Genomic DNA, 21,259 nt, shown 5'->3' with positions numbered 1-21,259 from the left:
GTCTGTTTTAAGCTTGTATGCCAAACTGGTGTCAGGGTGCCTCTCTTCCTTTCTGTTTGTTTCAAGCTTCTGTGCCAAACTGGTATCAGGGTGTCTCTCTTCCTTCATGTCTGTTTCAAGCTGGTGTATAGAACTGGTGTCAGGGTGCCTCTCTTCCTTCCTGTCTGTTTCAAGATTGTTTACCAAACTGGTGTCAGGGTGCCCCTCTTCCTTCCTGTCTGTTTCAAGATTGTATACCACACTGGTGTCAGGGTGCCTCTCTTCCTTCATGTCTGTTTTAAGCTTGTATGCCAAACTGGTGTCAGGGTGCCTCTCTTCCTTTCTGTTTGTTTCAAGCTTCTGTGCCAAACTGGTATCAGGGTGTCTCTCTTCCTTCATGTCTGTTTCAAGCTGGTGTATAGAACTGGTGTCAGGGTGTCTCTCTTCCTTCCTATCTGTTTCAAGATCGTGTACCAAACTGGTGTCAGGGTGCCTCTCTTCCTTCCTGTCTGTTTCAAGCTTGTGTGCCAAACTGGTGTCAAGGTGCTTCTCTTCCTTCTTACCTGTTTCAAGTTTGTGTATAGGAATGGTTTCATGATGTTCCTCTTCCTTCATATCTGTTACAAGCTTGTGTACAGGATGTCTCTCTTCCTTCCTGTATGTTTCAGGCTTGTGAACAGAAGTAGTTTCAGTGTGTCTCTCTTCCTTCTTATCTGTTTCAATCCTGTGTACAGAACTGGTTTCAGGATGTTTCTCTTCCCTCTTATCTGTTTCAAGATTGTGTATAGAACTGGTTTCAGGATGCCTCTCTTCATTCTTATTTGTTTCAAGCTTATGTATAGAACTGGTTTCAAGATGCCTCTCTTCCCTTCTGTGTGTTTCAAGCTTGTGTATAGAACTGGTGTCAGGGTGTCTCTCTTCCTTCATATTTGTTTCAATCCTGTGTACAGAACTGGTTTCAGGATGTTTCTCTTCCTTCTTGTATGTTTCAAGCTTGTATACCAAATCAGTTTCAGGGTGCCTCTCTTCCTTCCTGTCTGTTTCAATCTTTTGTACAGAATTAGTTTCAGGGTATCTGTCTTCCTTCACGTCTGTTTCAATCCTGCGTATAAAACTGGTTTCATGATGTTCCTCTTCCTTTTTGTCTGTTTTAAGCTTGTATACCAAGTTGGTTTCAGGGTGCCTCTCTTCCTTCCTGTCTGTTTCAATCTTGTGTACAGAAGTAGTTTCAGGGTGTCTCTCTTCCTTCATATCTGTTTCAATCTTATGTATGGAATTGGTCTCATGATGTTTCTCTTCTTCCTTATCTGTTTCAAGCTTGTGTACCAAGCTGGTTTCAGGGTGCCTCTCTTCCATCTTGTCTATCTCAATCTTGTGTACAGAACTGGATTCAGGACTTTTCTCTACCTTCTTGTCTGTTTCATGCTTGTGTGAAGAAGTAATTTCAGAATGTTTCTCTTCCATCTTGTCCATTTCAAACTTGTTTATAAAACTGGTTTGAGAAGTTATTTCTGCTTTCTCACCTATTTCATGTTTTATTATAGTACTGATTTCAGGCTGTCTCTCATCCTCTTTATCTCCTCCAATATTTTGTTTAAAAGAAGTTTCAGAATATCTCACTTCTCCTACATCAGTTTCAAGCTTTTGAAAATATAATATTTTAGATTGTCTTTCTTCTTTCCAACCTGTTTCAAGCTTGTGTACAAAACTAATTTCATGATGTCTTTCTTCTTCATTGTCTTCAGAGTGTCCCTTATTATCTCTATTTTTTTCAAGCTTTTGCACATAACTGGTTTCAGGCTGTCTTTTACCATCATTTTCTCTTTCTAATGTTTGTACAGAACTGATTTCAAAACATCTCAAAAGATCCCTGTCTGTTTCCAAGTGCTTTATAGTATTGATTTCATCTCTGTTTTTATTAAGCTTTTGTCCTGACTTTAGAAAACTAGATTTTATTAAATTATCATATTTCATAGAGTGTTCGTCACATTGGAAATCTGAACTATCATTTATAGAAACCTGATGATTATCTATGTTAACTTTATCATCCTCAGCATAAACATTTTGATTCTGTCCATCAGAAAATTGATGAACATTAACTATTTTTTTTTCTTTGTCTGTAAAATAATATTCTGTGATATTTTGCTCATCACTACTATAAAAATCTTGTTCTTCATGCTGAGAAAGTGGGTGGTTATGTGTTATATATTCTTTTTCATATATACAAGACTCTTCAATTTGTATCTCAGGAAGCTGATAATCATCTTTGTCACTTTTCTCTTTACCACTACAAAGATACTGTGTTTTTGCATCAGAAATGGGACAACCATCTGTAAAATATTCTTTTACATCAATATAAGAAACTTGAGGCTGATGACCATCTTTGGCAATTTCCTCTTTACTACCATAACAATATGGGGTTTCTATCTCAGAATGTTTTAACCTATCTGTGGTGTATTCGTTTTCACCTGCAAAAGTTTCTTGGGATCCTATTAACCCTCTTTTTTGAATGTCATTAATCACACTGTTATCTAAGTATTCTGTTTCCTCTTCTTTGTCATTAGCTTCTAATTCCATCATTATTGATTTCTGTTGAATCTTACCTTCCTTTTGAAGCAACGCTAATTGACTAAGGAAACGAGAATGTCGAGAGTTTGTTTTTGTATCCTTCTCATTTGTCATGAAATTAACATTATGGTTGTGAGTTACTGTTTGTTGGGTACTAATAGTGGTTTCTGTCTCTCCTGAATAGGTTCTTGACCTAACAGATACTGGAGAGGGACAGAGAAGATTATGTTCACTGTTACTTTTGGTTCTCTCTCCTAAGTCTGAGATATGCTGTAGAAATGGTGTCATTGCTGATTTTGCCAAAGCAGAATACGCCTTTTCTATATTGCCCTCATTTGTTGTCAATGCCAAAGCTATTTCTTTTGTTGGAAAATTTCCTCGTGACATCAACTCGAGAAACTGAAATATATAATATAGGTGAATTTCTTTTTCTACCACACACTTTTGTCATCAAAATAAACAAATCTGAACATGAAATGAACTGAAAGAATAACATGTATCTGTCTTTCAAAGTATTATATACATAAAATTATATTACAACTAAATTTTGAGCATTATTAATAATATGTTTGTATAAAATATTTTTAGAATTTGCATATTTGGAACTACTGGAAAATTAGGTTTACAAAATATATGTTGGTTACATTCTTTTGTGTTTTAATAATTATTTCACACTTACCAAATACAAATACCTTAAGTAAGCTTAAAAAAAAGCACTTGTACAAAGGTTAATAAATTAAAACATGTCACAAAGCTAAAAGGTGTTGCACAATAAAACTTTAATGAAAAGGACATCAAATAAGTATTGAAGACTAAAGGTAAGTTTTTAGATTCTGTAGATAGTTTTTAACAACTGGTCGGTGATAGCCAAGCTATATACTAACAACCTAAAGGATCTAATCACTTTAACAATGTAAAAGTGTTTTGATTTATGTAACCAGCCCTTCTCAAGCTTCTCTAGGATATTTATTATAGTATGTCTACCTGGACCTAGACCATGGCACAAGATCAACCAGAGACACCTTTGGTTTCCTTGTTACACTATGCCCTGCTCAATCAAGATGACTGTTCCAGTTCAGACCAAGGCCTGATAATCGCCTCAACGAACCCACCTTCTGACTCCTCCGACTCTACACCACAGAACTCAAAGAATCACAATCAAATTCGCCAATGTACACTGCCTACCCAAGGGAGGCTTGTCAGTCCATGGCATAGGAGAATCTCTTTCATGGAAGGACCTAGTGATCTGAAGTCTACTCTGTGATATCTCCAAGCAAGAGAACAGGTAGGAATTGAAAATCCAGGGGATCAATGCCACCGGAGCAGAGCACATCAAATCCACCAGGACAGGCCTCATGACTCATTTAGTCTGGTTCACCACCAACGACCTGAAGATGGCAGAAAACCTTGTCCATGATGGTATCACCCTATGGTACCTTTCACCACACCACTGAAGCCTTCAAATTCAACACTCCCAAAACAGTTCAGTGCTTCAACTGCCAACGTTTCAGGTAAACCAAGATCGCCTGTACAGCAGCTGCTAAATGTGTCCAGTGTGAAGACCTTCACCTAGTAACCCGAATGCCCCAATGCCAGATAAGTTACCAGATGCACCAATTGTGGAGAACCCCTGCCACATCTAAGCCATTTCGGATATATACCGCCAAGCCCTCAACCCCACCAGTGGAGCTAACAAATTAGTCAAGAGACCCACGATCACTGCCCATAGGAATTTATGACTGGATACCGACTACCATAACACCTTCAACATTGACCAGCACCACCTTGAGGACCTATGCTGAAGCAGCTCAACCCCTGCCTTCTCAAGCCAAAATGGAAATTGACTTACCAGTGTTGTATGCCTGAATTGTCACCTTTTTGACCAATGTAATCCAGATTTGCAATGAAAATGCCAGTTCCAATGACTTCACTTACATCATATCCCAGATTTGTATGGCAGTACAGTTGTAATTCGAATCCAGTGAGACAGGTAACCCCAGCATTCTGATAAAACTCCTCAACATACATCGAGTAGGCCAAAATTTCAATTGTAATGGTTTGTTTCCTACATGTAAGTATCCAGGGTGGCCTATTTTATAAAAAATTCAAAGTACTCCAGTTATGCAAATGTATTAATACTGATATCATAAGATAAATGAGCCTTTACTCAATGAAAATAGCCAATTTAAACTTCCCAAATACAAGATAATCCATAAACCTAAGTTTCCTAATACTTATGGAATCAACAGAGCAAAGTTTTTGATTTCTCTCATACTGCTGCTGAGATAACTAAGGCCATAAACCAACCAATCAAGGAAACAGTACCCAGCAAATCACTAAAATTCATCCCAGGAATTTGGAAATTAATACCCGAAATTCACAAACTCAATATAAATAGAAGACAACTAAGAAGTTATTTCAAACACACACGAAATGCCAAACTTAAACCACTAATAAATGCCAAAAATAACATCATCAGAAAATTAATATCACAACAGCAACAAGAGAACTGGAAAAATCTATGTAAATCAATTGATAAATCCAAACCCCATCCTTCAAAATTATGGAATAAAGTCAAATCCATTACTAACAACATAGCAAAAAATAGCATTAATAAAATTCTCTACAACAACAAAACTGCTACAACTGACCAAGACTAGGCCGATTCATTCACCCAATATTTCAAAAATATATTCATAACCCCTAATCTTGATTCATTTGATGAACAGCACTTTGAAGAAATAAATTCATTTGTATCAACAAATAACTGTCTATTTACACCCACCTTTTCAGTATCAATACCACCATACCATGAAACCAAAAATATTTTCATTAGATCTATTACAGCAGCTGATATCACATTAAATCTGAAAAAATAAAACGTAAAGCTCCTGGTGAAGACAGAATAAACAATATGGTCCTTAAAAACTTCCTAGATTCTACTTTTAACCATTTAGTAGCAACATACAATTTATCACTTAAATCAGGATACTGTCCCACCCTATGGAAGTCTGCAGTTATTAAAGTAATTGCTAAAATGAAGAATAATCCTACTGATCCAAGGAATTACAGATCCATTACTATGCTTAACCTCTTAGGGAAATTAATGGAGAAATTAGTAACTAATCGCTTAAATCTAAAAATCAAAACAAACAGCATCGTGAATAATATTAAAAATTGTGGTAGGAAAAACAGACAAAATTCTGACCACCTTGTAAAACTTGTTGAATCAATTTACAAAGGATTTAATACAAAACATACCAAAAAAGCCTTTGACTTGGTATGGCATAATGGACTATCATATAAATTAACCTATAACTAAATACCCACACCCATTACATGATAAATATCTAGTTTTCTTACAGACCAAACAGCCAGTGTCAGGATTAGCAATATAAGCTCCCACTCCTTCACTCTCATGGCCAGAGTGCCTCAGGGTTCTGTGTTAAGCCCTACTTTATACAACCTATTTGTCAATGAAATTCCTTTCCCATCCTTACTTAATGCACTAGTGTCTAAATATGTTGATGATATTGCTATCTGGAGTCCTTCTAGTAGCTTGCATACTGCAAATATAAGAGTCCAAACTTTATTGAATACAGTATCTAAATAGTGTAATAAGTAGCATATAGCCCTCAGCCCTTCCAAAACCCAAGCTATAACCTTTCTCAGGAAAATCAGTAAAAGAACAAAAAAGTTTTGTAACCTTAATCTCACCTTTAATAACTCAAACATAACTTTCTCAAAATTTGTCAAATTTTTAGAAATACCACTAAATCAAACACTAAATTGAACCCCACACCTGAAATATGTCATAAGTAATGCAAGTAACAGAGTCACCTATCTACATCCCTGAGGAGGAATTAACAAAGGCTGTAATACTAATAGTAAACCAATAACCAAGATTTATAAAGCATATATAAGACCTCTCTTTGAATATGGTAATGCCGTTCTCTGTAATATGTCTAACTACCAAATAAATAAATAAAATTAAAAATCTCCAAAATCTAGCAATTACAATTCCTTACAGATTACCCAACTACACTCCCCCATATACCTTAGTAAATTTAAAGACTTACCACCAATTAAAGAACACATATTCAAACTAGCCTCTAAAGTTTATAAACACGCCACCAAATGTAACTCACTAACCCATGAATTTTCACAGCTATCCAACACCCCCCTACATGGCAACATTATGTATCCCCATCAATATGATTAATCATTTAATTAGCACTAATATCTAATCTAAATTATTTGATGTAGAAACACCAACTAGTAGGAAACAAACACTCATTCTGATATTTACTAAACTACATTATTTATTTCAGTATTTGGGCACTAGGCGAGTAGTCTATTCAGTGCTTGCCTAGTGAAAGTGTTTTTCTTGGGGTACTCCCATTTCCCCCATAACAGAATTTCTACGGATCGAATTTTTTTGATCACTGCCCTGAAAAGGACTATTAGTCAGTTTTTTTACCTGTTCATAAACCCATGCCCATATTTTACTTCAATCTTAAATTAATAACTCTTACAACTTAATAAATTGGTCCCAAGACCTCTCTTTTATCTAAATTACAGAAAGTTAATCTCAGTGATTTCAATATTCATGTACATTCTGTCAAACAAAACGCTAATAACTTAGCAGTTTTCTTTGGACATAGCTTTGGTTTACTTTCTTTGAATCCTGGACACCACCACCAATGTTGCCACCACCTAACTGCCTAACTTCCTTCTCCTCATCTCATCACCCCCTCAATTTCCAGTCTCCAGACACACCAGCTTGACCTTCCTGATCACCTTAGGATGGTGCCAACCAATAATACCCAAGCAAGCCAAAGTTTAAATCTTTACAATTTAGAAGCTAAATCACATTACTATACTAGCCAAAATTTATTTACATTTGGCCATTAGCCTCTAAACTCAGCTACTACATAATAATTCAGCATGTGTGAAGTGAAGAAAAACAACAGTTAATGAGTGCCCCTGATTGTCTTTCAGGCTTTTTCGAGGCCTGAATGATCTAAAATAAAATATCTACAAAGTAAATTGATTGACTATTGGAGATTCTCTACATGTTTTGGTAATAATCTACATTGACATGATCAGGAGAAACAAGTTATTTCTTTCTTTTGGGTGTTATTGGTGCATGTTGAGCCTATTAGCCCTTTCACACCATGAATCAACAATCAAAGGTAAAACTAACGAAAAAAGGTTATAGTTGTTGCTAAATACAGTTATTCAAGAGGCACATATATTGGTGATCTACCAGGTTTGAAGTATAACTACTTCAATATAATATTAGCTATGGTGGAGATAAGTACGAAACAAAACTACAAAGGAGATAGATCTTTAATATTACATATTAAACAGAATCCAGCAAAGAGGTAGTAAGCAAAAAAATAAAAATGGCAGACAGCATCTGAGGTCTAGAGGGGGGCAGAGAGATCAATGACTCTAAGAAGGGTATGTATAGTGAAAGAAAGATGGCAAGTGGAAACAATGAAAAAAAAGGCATTGACAAAATGCAGAATAATTAGGACAGCCAAGAAAAACATAATGTATAATCTCTGGTGAGCTATGATAAGTTTGATTTAAAGGAAAATTCCACATCCCAATTTTAAAGAGAGCAGAGTTGAAACCACAAGCATCAATGCAAAGACATCTAAGTGGGACAACAAAATGTTTTCTGTTGGGGAGTGTAGACTAAGTACTGTAAGTAAAATGTTCAGTGGTAATGACAGTCCAGGAATGTGTCCAACCAAAATGTATTTGTATAAAAAAGTTATGGCAAAAATTTTACACACTAAGGAGAAGAAAAATGTCAATGAGAAGCTAAAAGTAAAAGTTACAATAAAAGAAACTTTATATATTTTAACATTTGTACACTCATAGAATAGCTGACAACCTGTTATTCTCTCTACATTTACAAAATAAATTTCGAAAAAATTAATTTCTATTATATCCAGGACCAAAATCATTATTTAGAATGGTATTATAATTTTTTCTATACTGAAAATATATTTCCGATAGGTACTTCCCTCCTCTCACAAGATTAGCCTTTCCCATTTTGTGCTGCCCTCTACACGCAAACTTTTTTATATCACGTACCACAAGCCTTCTGCCCTCCTATTGCAATCAAAGATTCCAACGTGTCTCTCATGCAAATCATCATCCGAACAGCCAGTTCCAGAGAATAGAGCCAGAGAGGAGAAGGTTGTGCCCAACTGAGATGGGTGTTGAAGAAAACACCCAGATGAATGAGGTACTGGATAGAATGAAGGAAGGACTTCTCCAATTTGATCAACCAGCCAACCCGAGCAGCTTCGAGAAGGAGCTGACAAACATCACAGGCTGACTCCCGTTCAGAATGAGCAAGAAGAAGCCAGTCGTCCATGTAAAAGTAAAAGCAAAACCCCAAGGCATGAAGATGTAGAGTAAAAGTTTGCACAACCCGACAGAAAATGTACAGTGCCAAAGCCAGCACAAAGGGTAGGGCATAAAATTGGTACACCACGCCACAATGGACAAACTGAAGATAAAGACGAGAATGCTCTGATATGGGAACATGCAGATAAGCATTGGAGATGTCCATATTGATCATCCAAAGACCCAGAGAAAAAGCTCACCAAAGAGTAAGGTAAGATTCCATGGTGAAGTGTAAGGTGTGAACATATCGATTGAGACAGGACAGGTCAATGACTGGCCTCCAGTCCCCAGTCTTTTTTGGGAGCTACAAACACAGTAAAACCCCTGTGAACTGTGTGGAGTAGGTTCAATAGCCCGTTGTGTGAGGAGGTCTTGCACTGCCTCGGATAGATGCTGGGATGACAAGGGATCCTGAGGAGGAGGAAAGAAAACAGGCACGTGGGACAAGGGAGAAAGGGTAAGAAAGGGTATGACGAATCCCTCTGACAAAACTCAGTGAAACCAAACATTGGAGATGAAAAGGTTCCACTGATGAATGAAGGTCACCAGACGAGCTCTCACCAGACCCAAACCCACCAGGTAGTCACCGGAACCATTGTTGCTGTACCATGCATTGTCGTAAAAAATGATGAACAGTGGCATCACGGGAAGGAGGAACAGGCAAGGACTGGGAAGGGGAGGGTCAAGAGACAGGAATATTGGTGCCACACTCAACTCCGGCTGGAACAATGGGCCACCAGATGAGAAAGGGTGGACTGTTGTTGGACCGAAGCCATCCTTGACTCCAAAGTCTCTGGGATCATGTCAAACATGAACGTCACAAAAATGGGCCTTACACAGGTTCCGTAGATAGGGAGCCAGGAGACGAGTCCATGACAATAAGGCCTCGTGACCCAAAAGGTCCCAACAACAAATATACCACATTTGCAGGGCCAGAGCCAAAGAAGACAGACGGGCCGACGTGAAAATGAGGAGGGAGAGGATGTCCCCAGAAAACCCCTCAGGGTTCCTGTGAAAAGCCTCAGACAAGAGATGGATCAAGGAGAGATACCCCAAAAGAGCTGTCATGGTAAGATGTAGGCAGGAATACTGGGCATGGGTAATATGAATGGGAGATTCTGATCCCACCCCCAAAACAGGCAAAACTGAACCTAACAATTGTTGGTCCAGATATGCACAGTCCGCCCTGTGATAAGTGAGGGTGGACTAATTGGAAGCCTGTGGGGGATGAGACATACTAACACCATCACCTAACTTGGAGGCAAAACACTCAGTGTGAACCCAATTATCAGAGGATGGGGGAAAACTAAATAAGGTTGGGAGGCATAATCATGAAATAGAGAAGGATGTGGGTCATAAGAAACAGGAACAACAGACAAAGTATCACATACCTGAGAAATAAAATCTGAGAAAGCCGACAAGGGCTGAACAAAATCCTCAGGTAGGGTTTGGGAAGGCATGGCAAACTCGGGAGGGAGGGGGAACAAATGATCAAAATCCTCGTCAGCCTGGCCAGGCTTAAAAGGCTCAGGAAAAAGAGGGGCAACAGCAAGAAACAAAGGTTGTACCATATAATGCTCAATCTCCCTGCAAATAAAGGCTGATAAATCCCCCAACGGATTGCCCACAACTATGGCCTGGAGTATGGCATCAAACGAATGAGATGCATCTGAAGTTGTAATGTTAACTTCATAATTCATGCTTGATACCAAAAAATTTGCAGCAAAACACGGCTAAATCAAACACTTTTGAAAATAAAGTGAAAAAATAATTATTGAAATAAAGTAAATTAAGTTAAGTTAAACCACTTCGAGAAGTAATGAGCAAAAAAAAAAAAGACATTTGAACTCAAGCAATGCCAAATGAGAAGTAATGGTTCGGTAGTGGTGCATAAAGGGATTCACATGCATCACATGATAGTAGTGCTCTCCTATTGGTCGAAAGATGATGCATGATGATTTGCATGAGAGACATGTTGGAATCTTTAACTCCAATAGGAGTGCAGAAGGCTTGGGGCATGCAATGTAAAAAAGTTTGCATATATAGGACAGCACCCTAACAACCTGGCCATGCCAGGCCTTTTATAATAGATACAGGTATCTAAAACTCTAAAAATAAACTCAGAAAGACAACAAACCATTTATGTGATCAGAGTTTAACAGTAATGTTCACAAAATTCAAACAACACTTCTTTTCACTTTCTAGCATGAAGTGAATGCCAAAGCTGACTGAATTTATGTCTGTTTGTTTTTAAATGCATGAACATATTGCTACCATGCCACCACACAAGAAACATGTCATCTACATAGCTATACAATTGGTTTAAATGAAGTGGTATTTAAAATATGTTTCCAAATTATGCATTGCATTAATAGCTCCCACAAGGGAGAGGACTCTTTGGATCCCATAGCTAAGCCCTTAGAAACTGAAAAGAAGGTTTTTTTTGAATTTTTTGAACATGACTATTAAATGGGATCAAGGTTTTATTTTGATGTCAGTAAACAGAAAGTCATTTTCAGTTGTCATGTGGCCAAATAGAGAATCATGCAACTCCTGGTCACAAAAATGGTCTGCTTTCTTTATGTTTGTTTTTAGGGTTTTAAATATCTTTGCCTATCATAGATATTTAATGTTGGAGTTGCCATTGATAGAGGAATTCATTCTAACATTATTGAGAAGATTTATAATATGTAGTGTAATAGATTAAAGGTGTCACAATGTATCAGATTACATGTGAATGTGAATGTGCTTGCCATACGCTCAGGATATTTCAACACAAATAGGTAATATACCTAAAAATCTTATTAACTGTAATGTGAAATTTTCTCACCATTATTAGTTACAAAACTTTATCATTGAACTTAAAGACAAAGTGGAAGATGAAAATAAATATGGTATCCAAAAAATTCCATGCAACTGTGTTTTAATTTACATTAATCATACATACAGAAACTTAAAACTTAAAAATATTATAGATAAACGTAAAGTTAATGAATCAACTTCAGCTGAACATTTGATGATAATCACTTGTTCTACCAATTGACACAATACTCAATTGGTTAACCTGACTGATCATAAAAATAAACTAAATATTGGAGAATCTTTGGAAATCATGAAAAATTGGAGTATCGTTCTAAAGAGAGATTTTGGTATGGGTATTATAAAAATAAATTTTTGTAAACCTGTTTTGTAAATGTAGAGGGTGTAACAGACTGGCTAATTATGTAAATGATTTAAATCTTGTATGCAGATGTATCTGTTAAGGTATATAATTTGTCCCTTGTTGTAACTCCTTGCTTCTCCCAGTGATGATGGTGTAAACCATTGCCTAAATATGTAGAGAACATCTAATAGGGCTTGATGTCTTTTTTTAGTAAAGTTTAATTGTGCAATACATTTTACCTTTGTAGTGCATTTTAGTTTTATAAATATCTTGTTTATTTTTTAAAGTTTCTCTTACTTTCCTCTTTCGACTGTTCACACACTCACTGGCGGCTGCTAAAATATCCCCTTCATGAGTTCTTAATGATTCCTGAGCCTCAGCCTCAGAAATAATACCTATAAAATCTTCCTTCTCATCATAAGAATACTCTTGTGCCAAGTTCACCACTGTTTCAGTCATGTTCTTCCAATTTTCTTGAAGCCATGAAACTGGATTTTGCTTTTCACATTTTTTCAATGCTATAGGAAGATCCTCTGCTATAAAACCAAGTTGTTCTACTTCCTTCGAGAGAAAATAGATTAATTATCAGTATAAATAAATATGCTAATGAAAAACTTAAAAAATAAAGCCCAGTTTCTATAAAGTAAGCAGAAAAGTTGTAACATTTTTTCTTAGTATGAACAAATGTCAAATTAAAATATTAAATACACTAACTTTACATTTAATAGTGAGTGTTCTAGGTTTTTATTATCCAAAATTTCAGTTATTGATTGTGAAAATAATATACTAGAATAGTTCTACAAATATATTATTATTTAAACTTGTTATAAACATAAAGTAAGTATAATTATCTACAACTGATACCTGTATCTTCCACAAATATCACAGTTGTTGTTAGTACATTTGCCTTTTTGATCAAATTTTAAAGTTCAGGATAACATCTACAAGTTTCATATAAAGACTGTACACAATTTAAAATCTTAAATATTTTTTTTCATTTCAAATGTATACAATTTAAGAAAATTACTAGTGATTTTTCCTTAGTACCTACTAATCTTTATGCATATTATCGAATGTTCTCTAAATCTTAAATAACACTTAACATAAATAATTCTGATAGTACCTTTAAGAAATTTTGTAAGCAATCAAAACCAACCTTAATCATTTGAATGATTTCAACTCCTTCATGTTTTTCACTTTCCTGTCTTAATCGAAAGGCTAGTTCTTCAATACTTTGATGTAAGTTTGAGCTAGGAGGTTGTGTTGCATCTTGGTTATGAATACTCTGTAGTATATCATACAATATAAAAATAACAGTTAGCCCTGAAACCTTTTTGAGTACACAAACATTGAAATACAACATAAGATATAATTTGCTCACATAAACAAAAATGTTTCACATTAAACAAAAGGACTCTGTTTAAATACTATTACCACCTCAAAAGTGGATTCTCTAAATTTTATTGTTGCATAAATATAAAAATGTGTTTACATACAGATCTTACCTTTATTTCTTGACTATGCACATTTTAGTAGTGCATAAAACATATGGTGCTTTAGGTGCAGTTGCTTAAGTTTTTGGTTTAATGTATTAATACTCCATAAAACATGAAAATGCTTTAGAAACATAAAATCCCTCTATTTCATGGTCTTTTGCATTTTAATACTACAGAAAAACATTAAAAACATTTACACAGAACTTAACATTCTAGTTCTTCATAAAACATAAAAATGTATTAAAAACAAAAATTGTTTAGTTATTTGTCCTGTACATGTTAATGCTGCTGAAAGAAACATCAAAAAATATTTACACTGAAATTAACTTTATTTCTTGGTAATGAACATTCTAGTTCCCCATAAAACATAAAAATGCATTGTTCTGTACATTTTAATGTTAGTTAAAAAAATTAAAAATGTGTTAAATAATTGACTGTTGATTTTAACTGTCTATGTCTAATACAATAAAACTAAAAATGTGTTTAAAACAAAAAAAAAAAATCATTTGTACCTAACTTGAGTAAGGAAGTGGTGAAACATATCTAAAATAAATGTACTTTGATATGCCAGAGAAATGGAAAAATTCAAACTTTCAATAAAGTCATAAATATTACTAACATAATCCCTATTCGAAAAATTTCTTAAAAAACCTTCTTCCTTTCTGTCCCCTGTGAATTCTTCCACATTCTTTTGGCCACTTTTGATAACTTTAGTATTGAATTTGTCTTTCATGATATCTGTGGCATCTTTAACATCTTGTGTAATGACCGTAAGATCCCAAAAAGAAAGTCGTCCAGCAGCAGCTGAACCAGATTGAAACTGGAAGTTTGCTGGAGAAAAATCAGTATGCTGTGTTGATAGGGATGGGCGACTGATGCTGCGATATAAAGAACCTGTTCCAATATTACTACCAATATAATCCTGAAAACAGGAGAAAGGAACCTTCTTTTTTGAAATTATATCTCTATCAAGAGATGATCCTCTTGCATTTAAAATATTTTTGGGCTTAGTAATGTAGTCAGTTTGTGTATGGTTGTCTAGCAGTGGATTACATGTCTGGACTAGTTGGTCTGTTGTAGTTTCTTGATGACTAGAAGTTGAAACTATTGGGGTAGGAATGGTAGAAATATCAGAAGTCTGGGCAGAAGAGTCTTTTTTCTCATCTAATTTTACACAAAACAGAGCTGGGGTTTCTTCACTAACAATATGAAACAAGTAGTTTTTATCACTAAAACTTTCAGTAAAATCTTTTGGCTTCACTTCTGGTAATCTGACAAATTCCTTAGAGCCAAGATTTGAAGACAACAATTCCATTTCTTTATCATGATCCTTATTTGATAAAGCACTATTTCTTTCGTATATTTTCATCTCTTCCAGTTTCAATGGGTTTTCTGAAGTGCCTTTTGTTTCCTTAAAAAAAAGAAAAATAATAGTGCTTCAAAATTACAACATCTGGTATTGATACTATGTTATTAAGTAATATGTAAGCATATGGTAAGAAGTTTACATATTATAATGCAATAGCATAACACATAAATTTCATGGTTTTGTATTTTTTAAAACTAATCAACTTAGAAAAATATGTATTGAATTTACATTCATTCTTGTCTGATTCTCCTACTTAGCAGAAAGTGTTTGATTCTACAACTCAGTAGAAAGTGTCCAATTCTAATACTTGATAAAACTGCACCATTACTGAACATTATCTGAAATATAGTGTCAAAGGGTAATGCATGATTGCAGCTAACCAACATTCCTCCCAGATAAAATTTCAAGTTACAGTATGTGATGTTAACTAACCAACATTCATAGCTAAAGTGTCAATTGAATACATAACATGATTTTAAGAAATAAACTCCCAGAAATAAAGAGACAAGTTACAGATATAAGGTGGCATCTTAGTAATTGTAGACTTTACCCAATTCCTGTACTCTTAAGTGTAAAGTACTGGTATATAAAGATTTGAATACTTTATGTTATAATCAGCAGGACACATGACAACCACAGCTATTATAAAGTTTCAGTGGTACATTATAATATTGAGTGCCATATTGTAGTAGTTTTATGCCACCAAAAATTTATCACTTTTGGGAAGGGTATGTAACAGCTCTTTCCAATGCAAAATATTCATACACTCAGACAATACATATTTGTTCAAATCTGGGATTTATAATTTACAAAATAGAAGAACTTTGTAGTTAATGGCATTGGAAAACAAAAAAATATGGATCTACTTAGGGAACCAGGACCATCCATAAACAGACTTGCAACAAGTCATACCCCTGCTGAGGTAAGAAAAGTGCAGTGTCTGTAACAGGTGAGATATCACAAACACAAAGGTCGGTGTCAAAAGCCATTCACATGTTCCATTGATATAATTTTCTACAGTTATCTTCCTTTCATGGATATGTTTTGGAAGCAACTTGTATACATGTGACTTATGTTGATTTTCCACATGGAGGTCCTTTTTCTTTGTGTTGTTTAATGGAACATGTGAATGCCATTACTTGGTCACATTTTGATGAAGCATTTGTGTACCTTGATAATTTTAACAAACCTTATCCTATACTGGCCCATTCAATGGTTGTAGTGCCCTTGTATTTCTGTGCAATCAGACTATTAAAATGTATGCTGGGAAATCATGATCCTTATACACTATATGCATTATGGAAAGCATATAGAGAGGAGTAGTATGCTTTGGACACAACAAGCTTATGGCAGAGCCTTTAAAAATGGAATCTATGCTGTAGAACTATTGTTAAGATGTACAATCATCAGACAGAACACAACAATGTGTGGCAAAATAAATCAAACTTAATGTTCTTAACCCTGTATATAAACTGTTGATTAAACTGTTTGCTTCAGTTAAGCAATACTTACAAATACAGTATAACATTATATTTTTAATGACTACTCTCAAATATAAAGTTTCAGGTCAAATTCATGACTCTGACTAACTGTTGCTCTTTATAATAACTCTTTATAATAATGTTTCAGGTCAGACTACATGACTTTGACTAGCTGATATTTTTTATAATAATATTTTAGGTCACACTGCCTGATTTTAGCTACTTGTTACTCTTTGAAATAATATTTCAGGTCAGACTCCATGACTTTGACTAGCTGTTACTCTTTACAATAATATTTCTGGTATAACTGCATGACTTTAGTTAACTGTTACTTTTATAATAATGTTTAAAATCCACTTGTATGGCTTTGGCTAGCTATTACTCTTTATAATAATGTTTCAAGTCAAACCGTATGACTTTGGTGAGCTATTACACTTTATAATAATATTTCAGGTCAAGATACATGATTTTGTCTAGCTGTTATTCTTTACAATAACATTTTGGATCAAACTCATGACCTTGCTAGCTGCTACACTTCATAATAACAATGTTTCAAGGTCAAATTGTATGACCTTGGCTAGCTGCTACTCAATATAATAACAATGTTTCAAGGTCAAATTGTATGACCTTGGCTAGCTGCTACTCAATATAATAATGTTTCAGGTCAAACTGTATGACCTTCGCTAGCTGCTAATCTTTATAATAGTATTCCATATCAAACTGCATGACTTTGGTTAGCTGTTGCTCTTTCAGTCTTTAGCTTGTGCAGATGAGGAACTAGGAGAGAAAAGGATAACAAAAGGGGAGACAGACAAAGATAGGAATGAAAAACATCAGGAGATTATTGTTATATTTGATTCTTTAGTACTGTACATGGACAGGATAGTCTGTGGAGTAAATAAGGAGACAAGAATTAAATTATGCTATCCAGGAGCAGGGGTGTAAGATATAACTGACAGAGCAAGTAATATAGTAAAGGGTGCTAACAGTGATGCAGTGTGTGTGTGTACTGCACACAGTGGCTAATGATCTAGGGAAGGGTAGATCAGAGAATCTAACTGTTAAGTACAAGGCATTGATAAAACATTCAAAGAAAACAACCACAATAACATAATTCTACAAGACGTGTCTGAAAGTTTGTAGTGCAAACTATAAAGAAAAGAGACACTTGTTCAATTCTGATTTATTTATCAATATAATCTCCTCTTGAGTTTATACACTTGTACCAGCGGTACTCTAAGGCCTTTATGCCCTTCTGAAATAACTCAATCCATGACCGGATGATATGTGCAAGATCATCATCACTCTGAAATCTTCAACCTTTCAGAAAGAATTTACGGTCAGGGAAGAGCAAAACGTTACTTAGAGCTAAATCCAGTGAGTAAGAGGGGTGTTTAGGTAATTCAAAGCCAGAATCATGGATGGTATTCAAAGCAATATGCAATTTGTCAGCTGGGGCATTATCCTGATGGAACAGGATAATGAGCAATCGTCTTCTCTTTTCTTTGATTTCTTAATGCAAGTTGTTCATTAAGGATGCATACAAATCTCCTGTAATGGTCTGACTCCTTTCCAAATAATCAATTCGTAAAATACCCTTAGCATCCCAAAATATTGATGCCATGACCTCTGCTGCAGAGTGTTGTGACTTGAACTGCTTTGTACTGAGTGAGCTTAGATGTTTTCATTGCAAACTTTGCATTTTTGTCTCTGGATCGAAGTGGTGAACCCACATTACATCCATAATTACAAATCTATTGAAACCTTTGGAATAGGCATTGACTTTCAACAACTCGTATCCATTTCTGCTCAGGTGACAACATTTTTGAAAACCATCTGGCACTAGCCTTACTCATGCCCAAACTGTCACTCAAAATGCTTGCTACAGTATTTTTACTGATTCCCTCTTCCTCTACTAACTTCCTAGTGGTAATTGTTTGAACATATATAACTAAATCACGAAATTTATACACAATTTCTGTTGTGGTCGATGTCGAGGGGTGACCTGAACTCGGATCATCATCACATGATTGTCTACTGTGCTTAAACTCAGCATACCACTTTTTCACTGTTGAATATGCTGAAGTACCCTCTCCTAATGATGCTTCCATATACTGATGATTTCTTGCAGTGTTATTTTCTTTTTAACAAAATATCTGAACACTTCATGAAGTTTGATCTTCTCCATGACATTTAACACTGCACACTTCTTTCATTAAAAAAAACACAACACACAAAATAAGCTTGTTAAGTTATATGTAATGTATTGTTTACTCATTAAAATGCTCAAATGTAATATTTATCAGAAAAATCACACATTCCAGTTTCTTTTTGGACAACCCTTGTATGAGGAATACTGCCAAAATTTAATTGTGGGGATAAATTATAAGTAGGTCACTAGGGCTGAACAGAAGGCTTGGATTAATATGTAAGGATGAGCAAATTTGTTGGTTGGATTTGTGGAATCAGTTCAATGGGAAAAGGGAGGTTTTCAAATAGATGATTTACATTTAAATATGGTAGGGGTTGTCTTGTTTGCAAGGGTTACTAACTCTAATGTATGGGCATTTTTAAATTAGGACTAAACAGTGGTGAGGGCCAGACTAATGAAGAAAAATAAAATCTAGAGAAAAGTATAATGTAGGAACAAAATACAAAAGTAGTTTTAACAGTAGGCTAAACTGTTATTATTTTGATATAGAAAAAAAAATGAATGATCTTAGAGCACCAGTTGAAACAGAAAAATTTGATGCAATGGCAATAACTGAAACATGGTGAATTGTATACAATTTTGATGATGAGTCTTTATGACATACAGGGTTATAGGTTGTTTAATAGGGATGGAGTATTAAAAAGAGGATGAGGAGTATCATGTTCAAATTGAAGATATCAAAGCTCATAGATATTAAAGATAATAGTAATGAGGTTGAATCTGTTTGGGTTTCTGTTAATGATTATAAGGGAAGAAGTCTTTTGGTTATAGACCACCAGATGAAACTGATGAAATTAATGAGAAACTTTACACTGAATAAGGAATTCATCTACTAATGAGATTAAAATTATGGAAGATTTTAATTTCAGACACATAGATTGGAGATTATCAGAATCAAATCATGAGAGACACAGGTTTTTAGAAACTGTTCTGGATGGTTTTCTTCATCATTTTATCAGAGAACCTACTAGGAACAATGATATTTTAGATTTATTGTTAAATTATAATATAAAAAATGGTTGACAGGGTGGAGATTGGGAAAAATCTGGGTGCAAGTAATCATTGTTCATGTTTTCCTGCATATGGAGATAAGGAATAATGAGATTATGATTCCAAATTTCAAAAAAGCAAATTATGAATGGATAATAAAATAATTATCTACTGTGAACTGGGTAACTAAATTAATTGGAAATAATGATAAAATGTGGAAAAAGTTTTTAAATAAATTCTTAAATATTCAAGATATTCATGTTCCTTATGAAAAAAAGGGAGTTTTGCAAGTACAAAATCACACTGGCCCAGAAAGGTATTTTATTTTTATCCATTTTGGCCTTAGTCCCATTGTATTAGGAGTTGGCCTGTATTTTTGTAAACCAAGAATTTTTACATTCAGGTGGCTAGCCCAGTGAGCAACCATATAGGATGAGTATTTTCAGTGAAGGGATTCAAACTCAAGACCCTGAGGTTGTGAATCAAGCGACCTAACCACCAAGCCATGCCAGGCCCTCAAAAATGGTATATATAAATATTATTTTTTTTTTTTAAATTATAAATATAAGAAGTTTAAATTGACTGAAATAATGGGAGACTTGGAGAATTACAAAAGATCATGAGAGTTGGCAAATGGAAAATTAGGAAATTGTAAACTATAAGAATTTTTTCTTTTAATGTAAAAATTAATAGTAAGGATTTCTTTAAATAAGTTAAGGGTAAACAAAATGTTAGGATGGGAGTAGGGTCTCTGAGGGATGATGCAGGAAGGCTAATACCTGACCATTATGAGATGGCTAAGTTATTAACTTTTTTTTTTTCAATTAATATTCCTCATCCTGAACAGTTGCTAAATGGTAACAAAACTGAATAAATGATCACATAAATTCAATGTTTGTAAAGAACAAATTGGAATTTTATAGAATGTTAAAGCTCCTGGACTAAACAATATTTACTCAAGGTTTTGAAGGAGGTTAAAAATTGAATAAGTGTGCCACTTACTACTATTTTTTCTGAGTTCTTGAATAGTGGGCTGGCTCCAGAAGCTTGTAAGTTGTCTAATATTACTCCTCTTGTCAAGGGAGGAGACAGAAGTTCACATTTTCTAACATTAAAAATGTATTTCCAATAAGTCCTTACCTTCACTCACCCATAGCTATCTCAACCTTCATTTGCCCTCTAGGCACTGGTAAACATTTTAAAAGTGCACCTGTCTTTTATACCCCTATATTTTTTGCATCATTGCAGCAACATGTGCTGATCATGTGACCACCCTCTACCAATCCCATTGTGTCCTCTCACTTATCAATATTCTACAGTCATTAATTTCTCTGTACAATTCCAGTCCATCAATATCACCTGGATAGCTCTTTGCTAAGTCAGAACATTTTTCTTGCAATTTTCCGTCTTCAAAATCTCCAGAAACAATATTTTGCACATCTAGTAGAAATCCAAACCATGAATCTAAATCTGGTAAGTGAGAAAATCTTCCTGTTATTTCTGTAATCAAGCAATCAATAACATCCTACATGATGCGATAAATTTTCTGTTGAGCAGTAAATCCAGCATCAG

General features: G+C 34.8%; 1 protein-coding gene across 1 annotated transcript in view; it reads right to left on the bottom strand.

Moving 5' to 3' along the window:
* LOC106467650 overlaps window positions 1-21,259 on the bottom strand; it is a gene marked incomplete at its 3' end in the record, with an annotated part of 86,460 nt that overhangs the window by 35,147 nt on the left and 30,054 nt on the right. Inside the window, exons 10-13 of the mRNA XM_022395846.1 lie at window positions 14,255-15,046; window positions 13,296-13,424; window positions 12,437-12,700; window positions 211-2,946 (exon numbers count right to left, since the gene is read on the bottom strand). Of these exons, the coding sequence (XP_022251554.1) occupies window positions 211-2,946; window positions 12,437-12,700; window positions 13,296-13,424; window positions 14,255-15,046 (3,921 nt within the window). The remainder of the gene's footprint in view (window positions 1-210; window positions 2,947-12,436; window positions 12,701-13,295; window positions 13,425-14,254; window positions 15,047-21,259) is intronic.

The sequence above is a fragment of the Limulus polyphemus genome, unplaced genomic scaffold (assembly GCF_000517525.1).
Source record: "Limulus polyphemus unplaced genomic scaffold, Limulus_polyphemus-2.1.2 Scaffold2692, whole genome shotgun sequence".
In the NCBI taxonomy this organism is placed as follows: Eukaryota; Metazoa; Arthropoda; class Merostomata; order Xiphosura; family Limulidae; genus Limulus; species Limulus polyphemus.
This window is presented reverse-complemented; position numbering and strand designations above follow the sequence as displayed.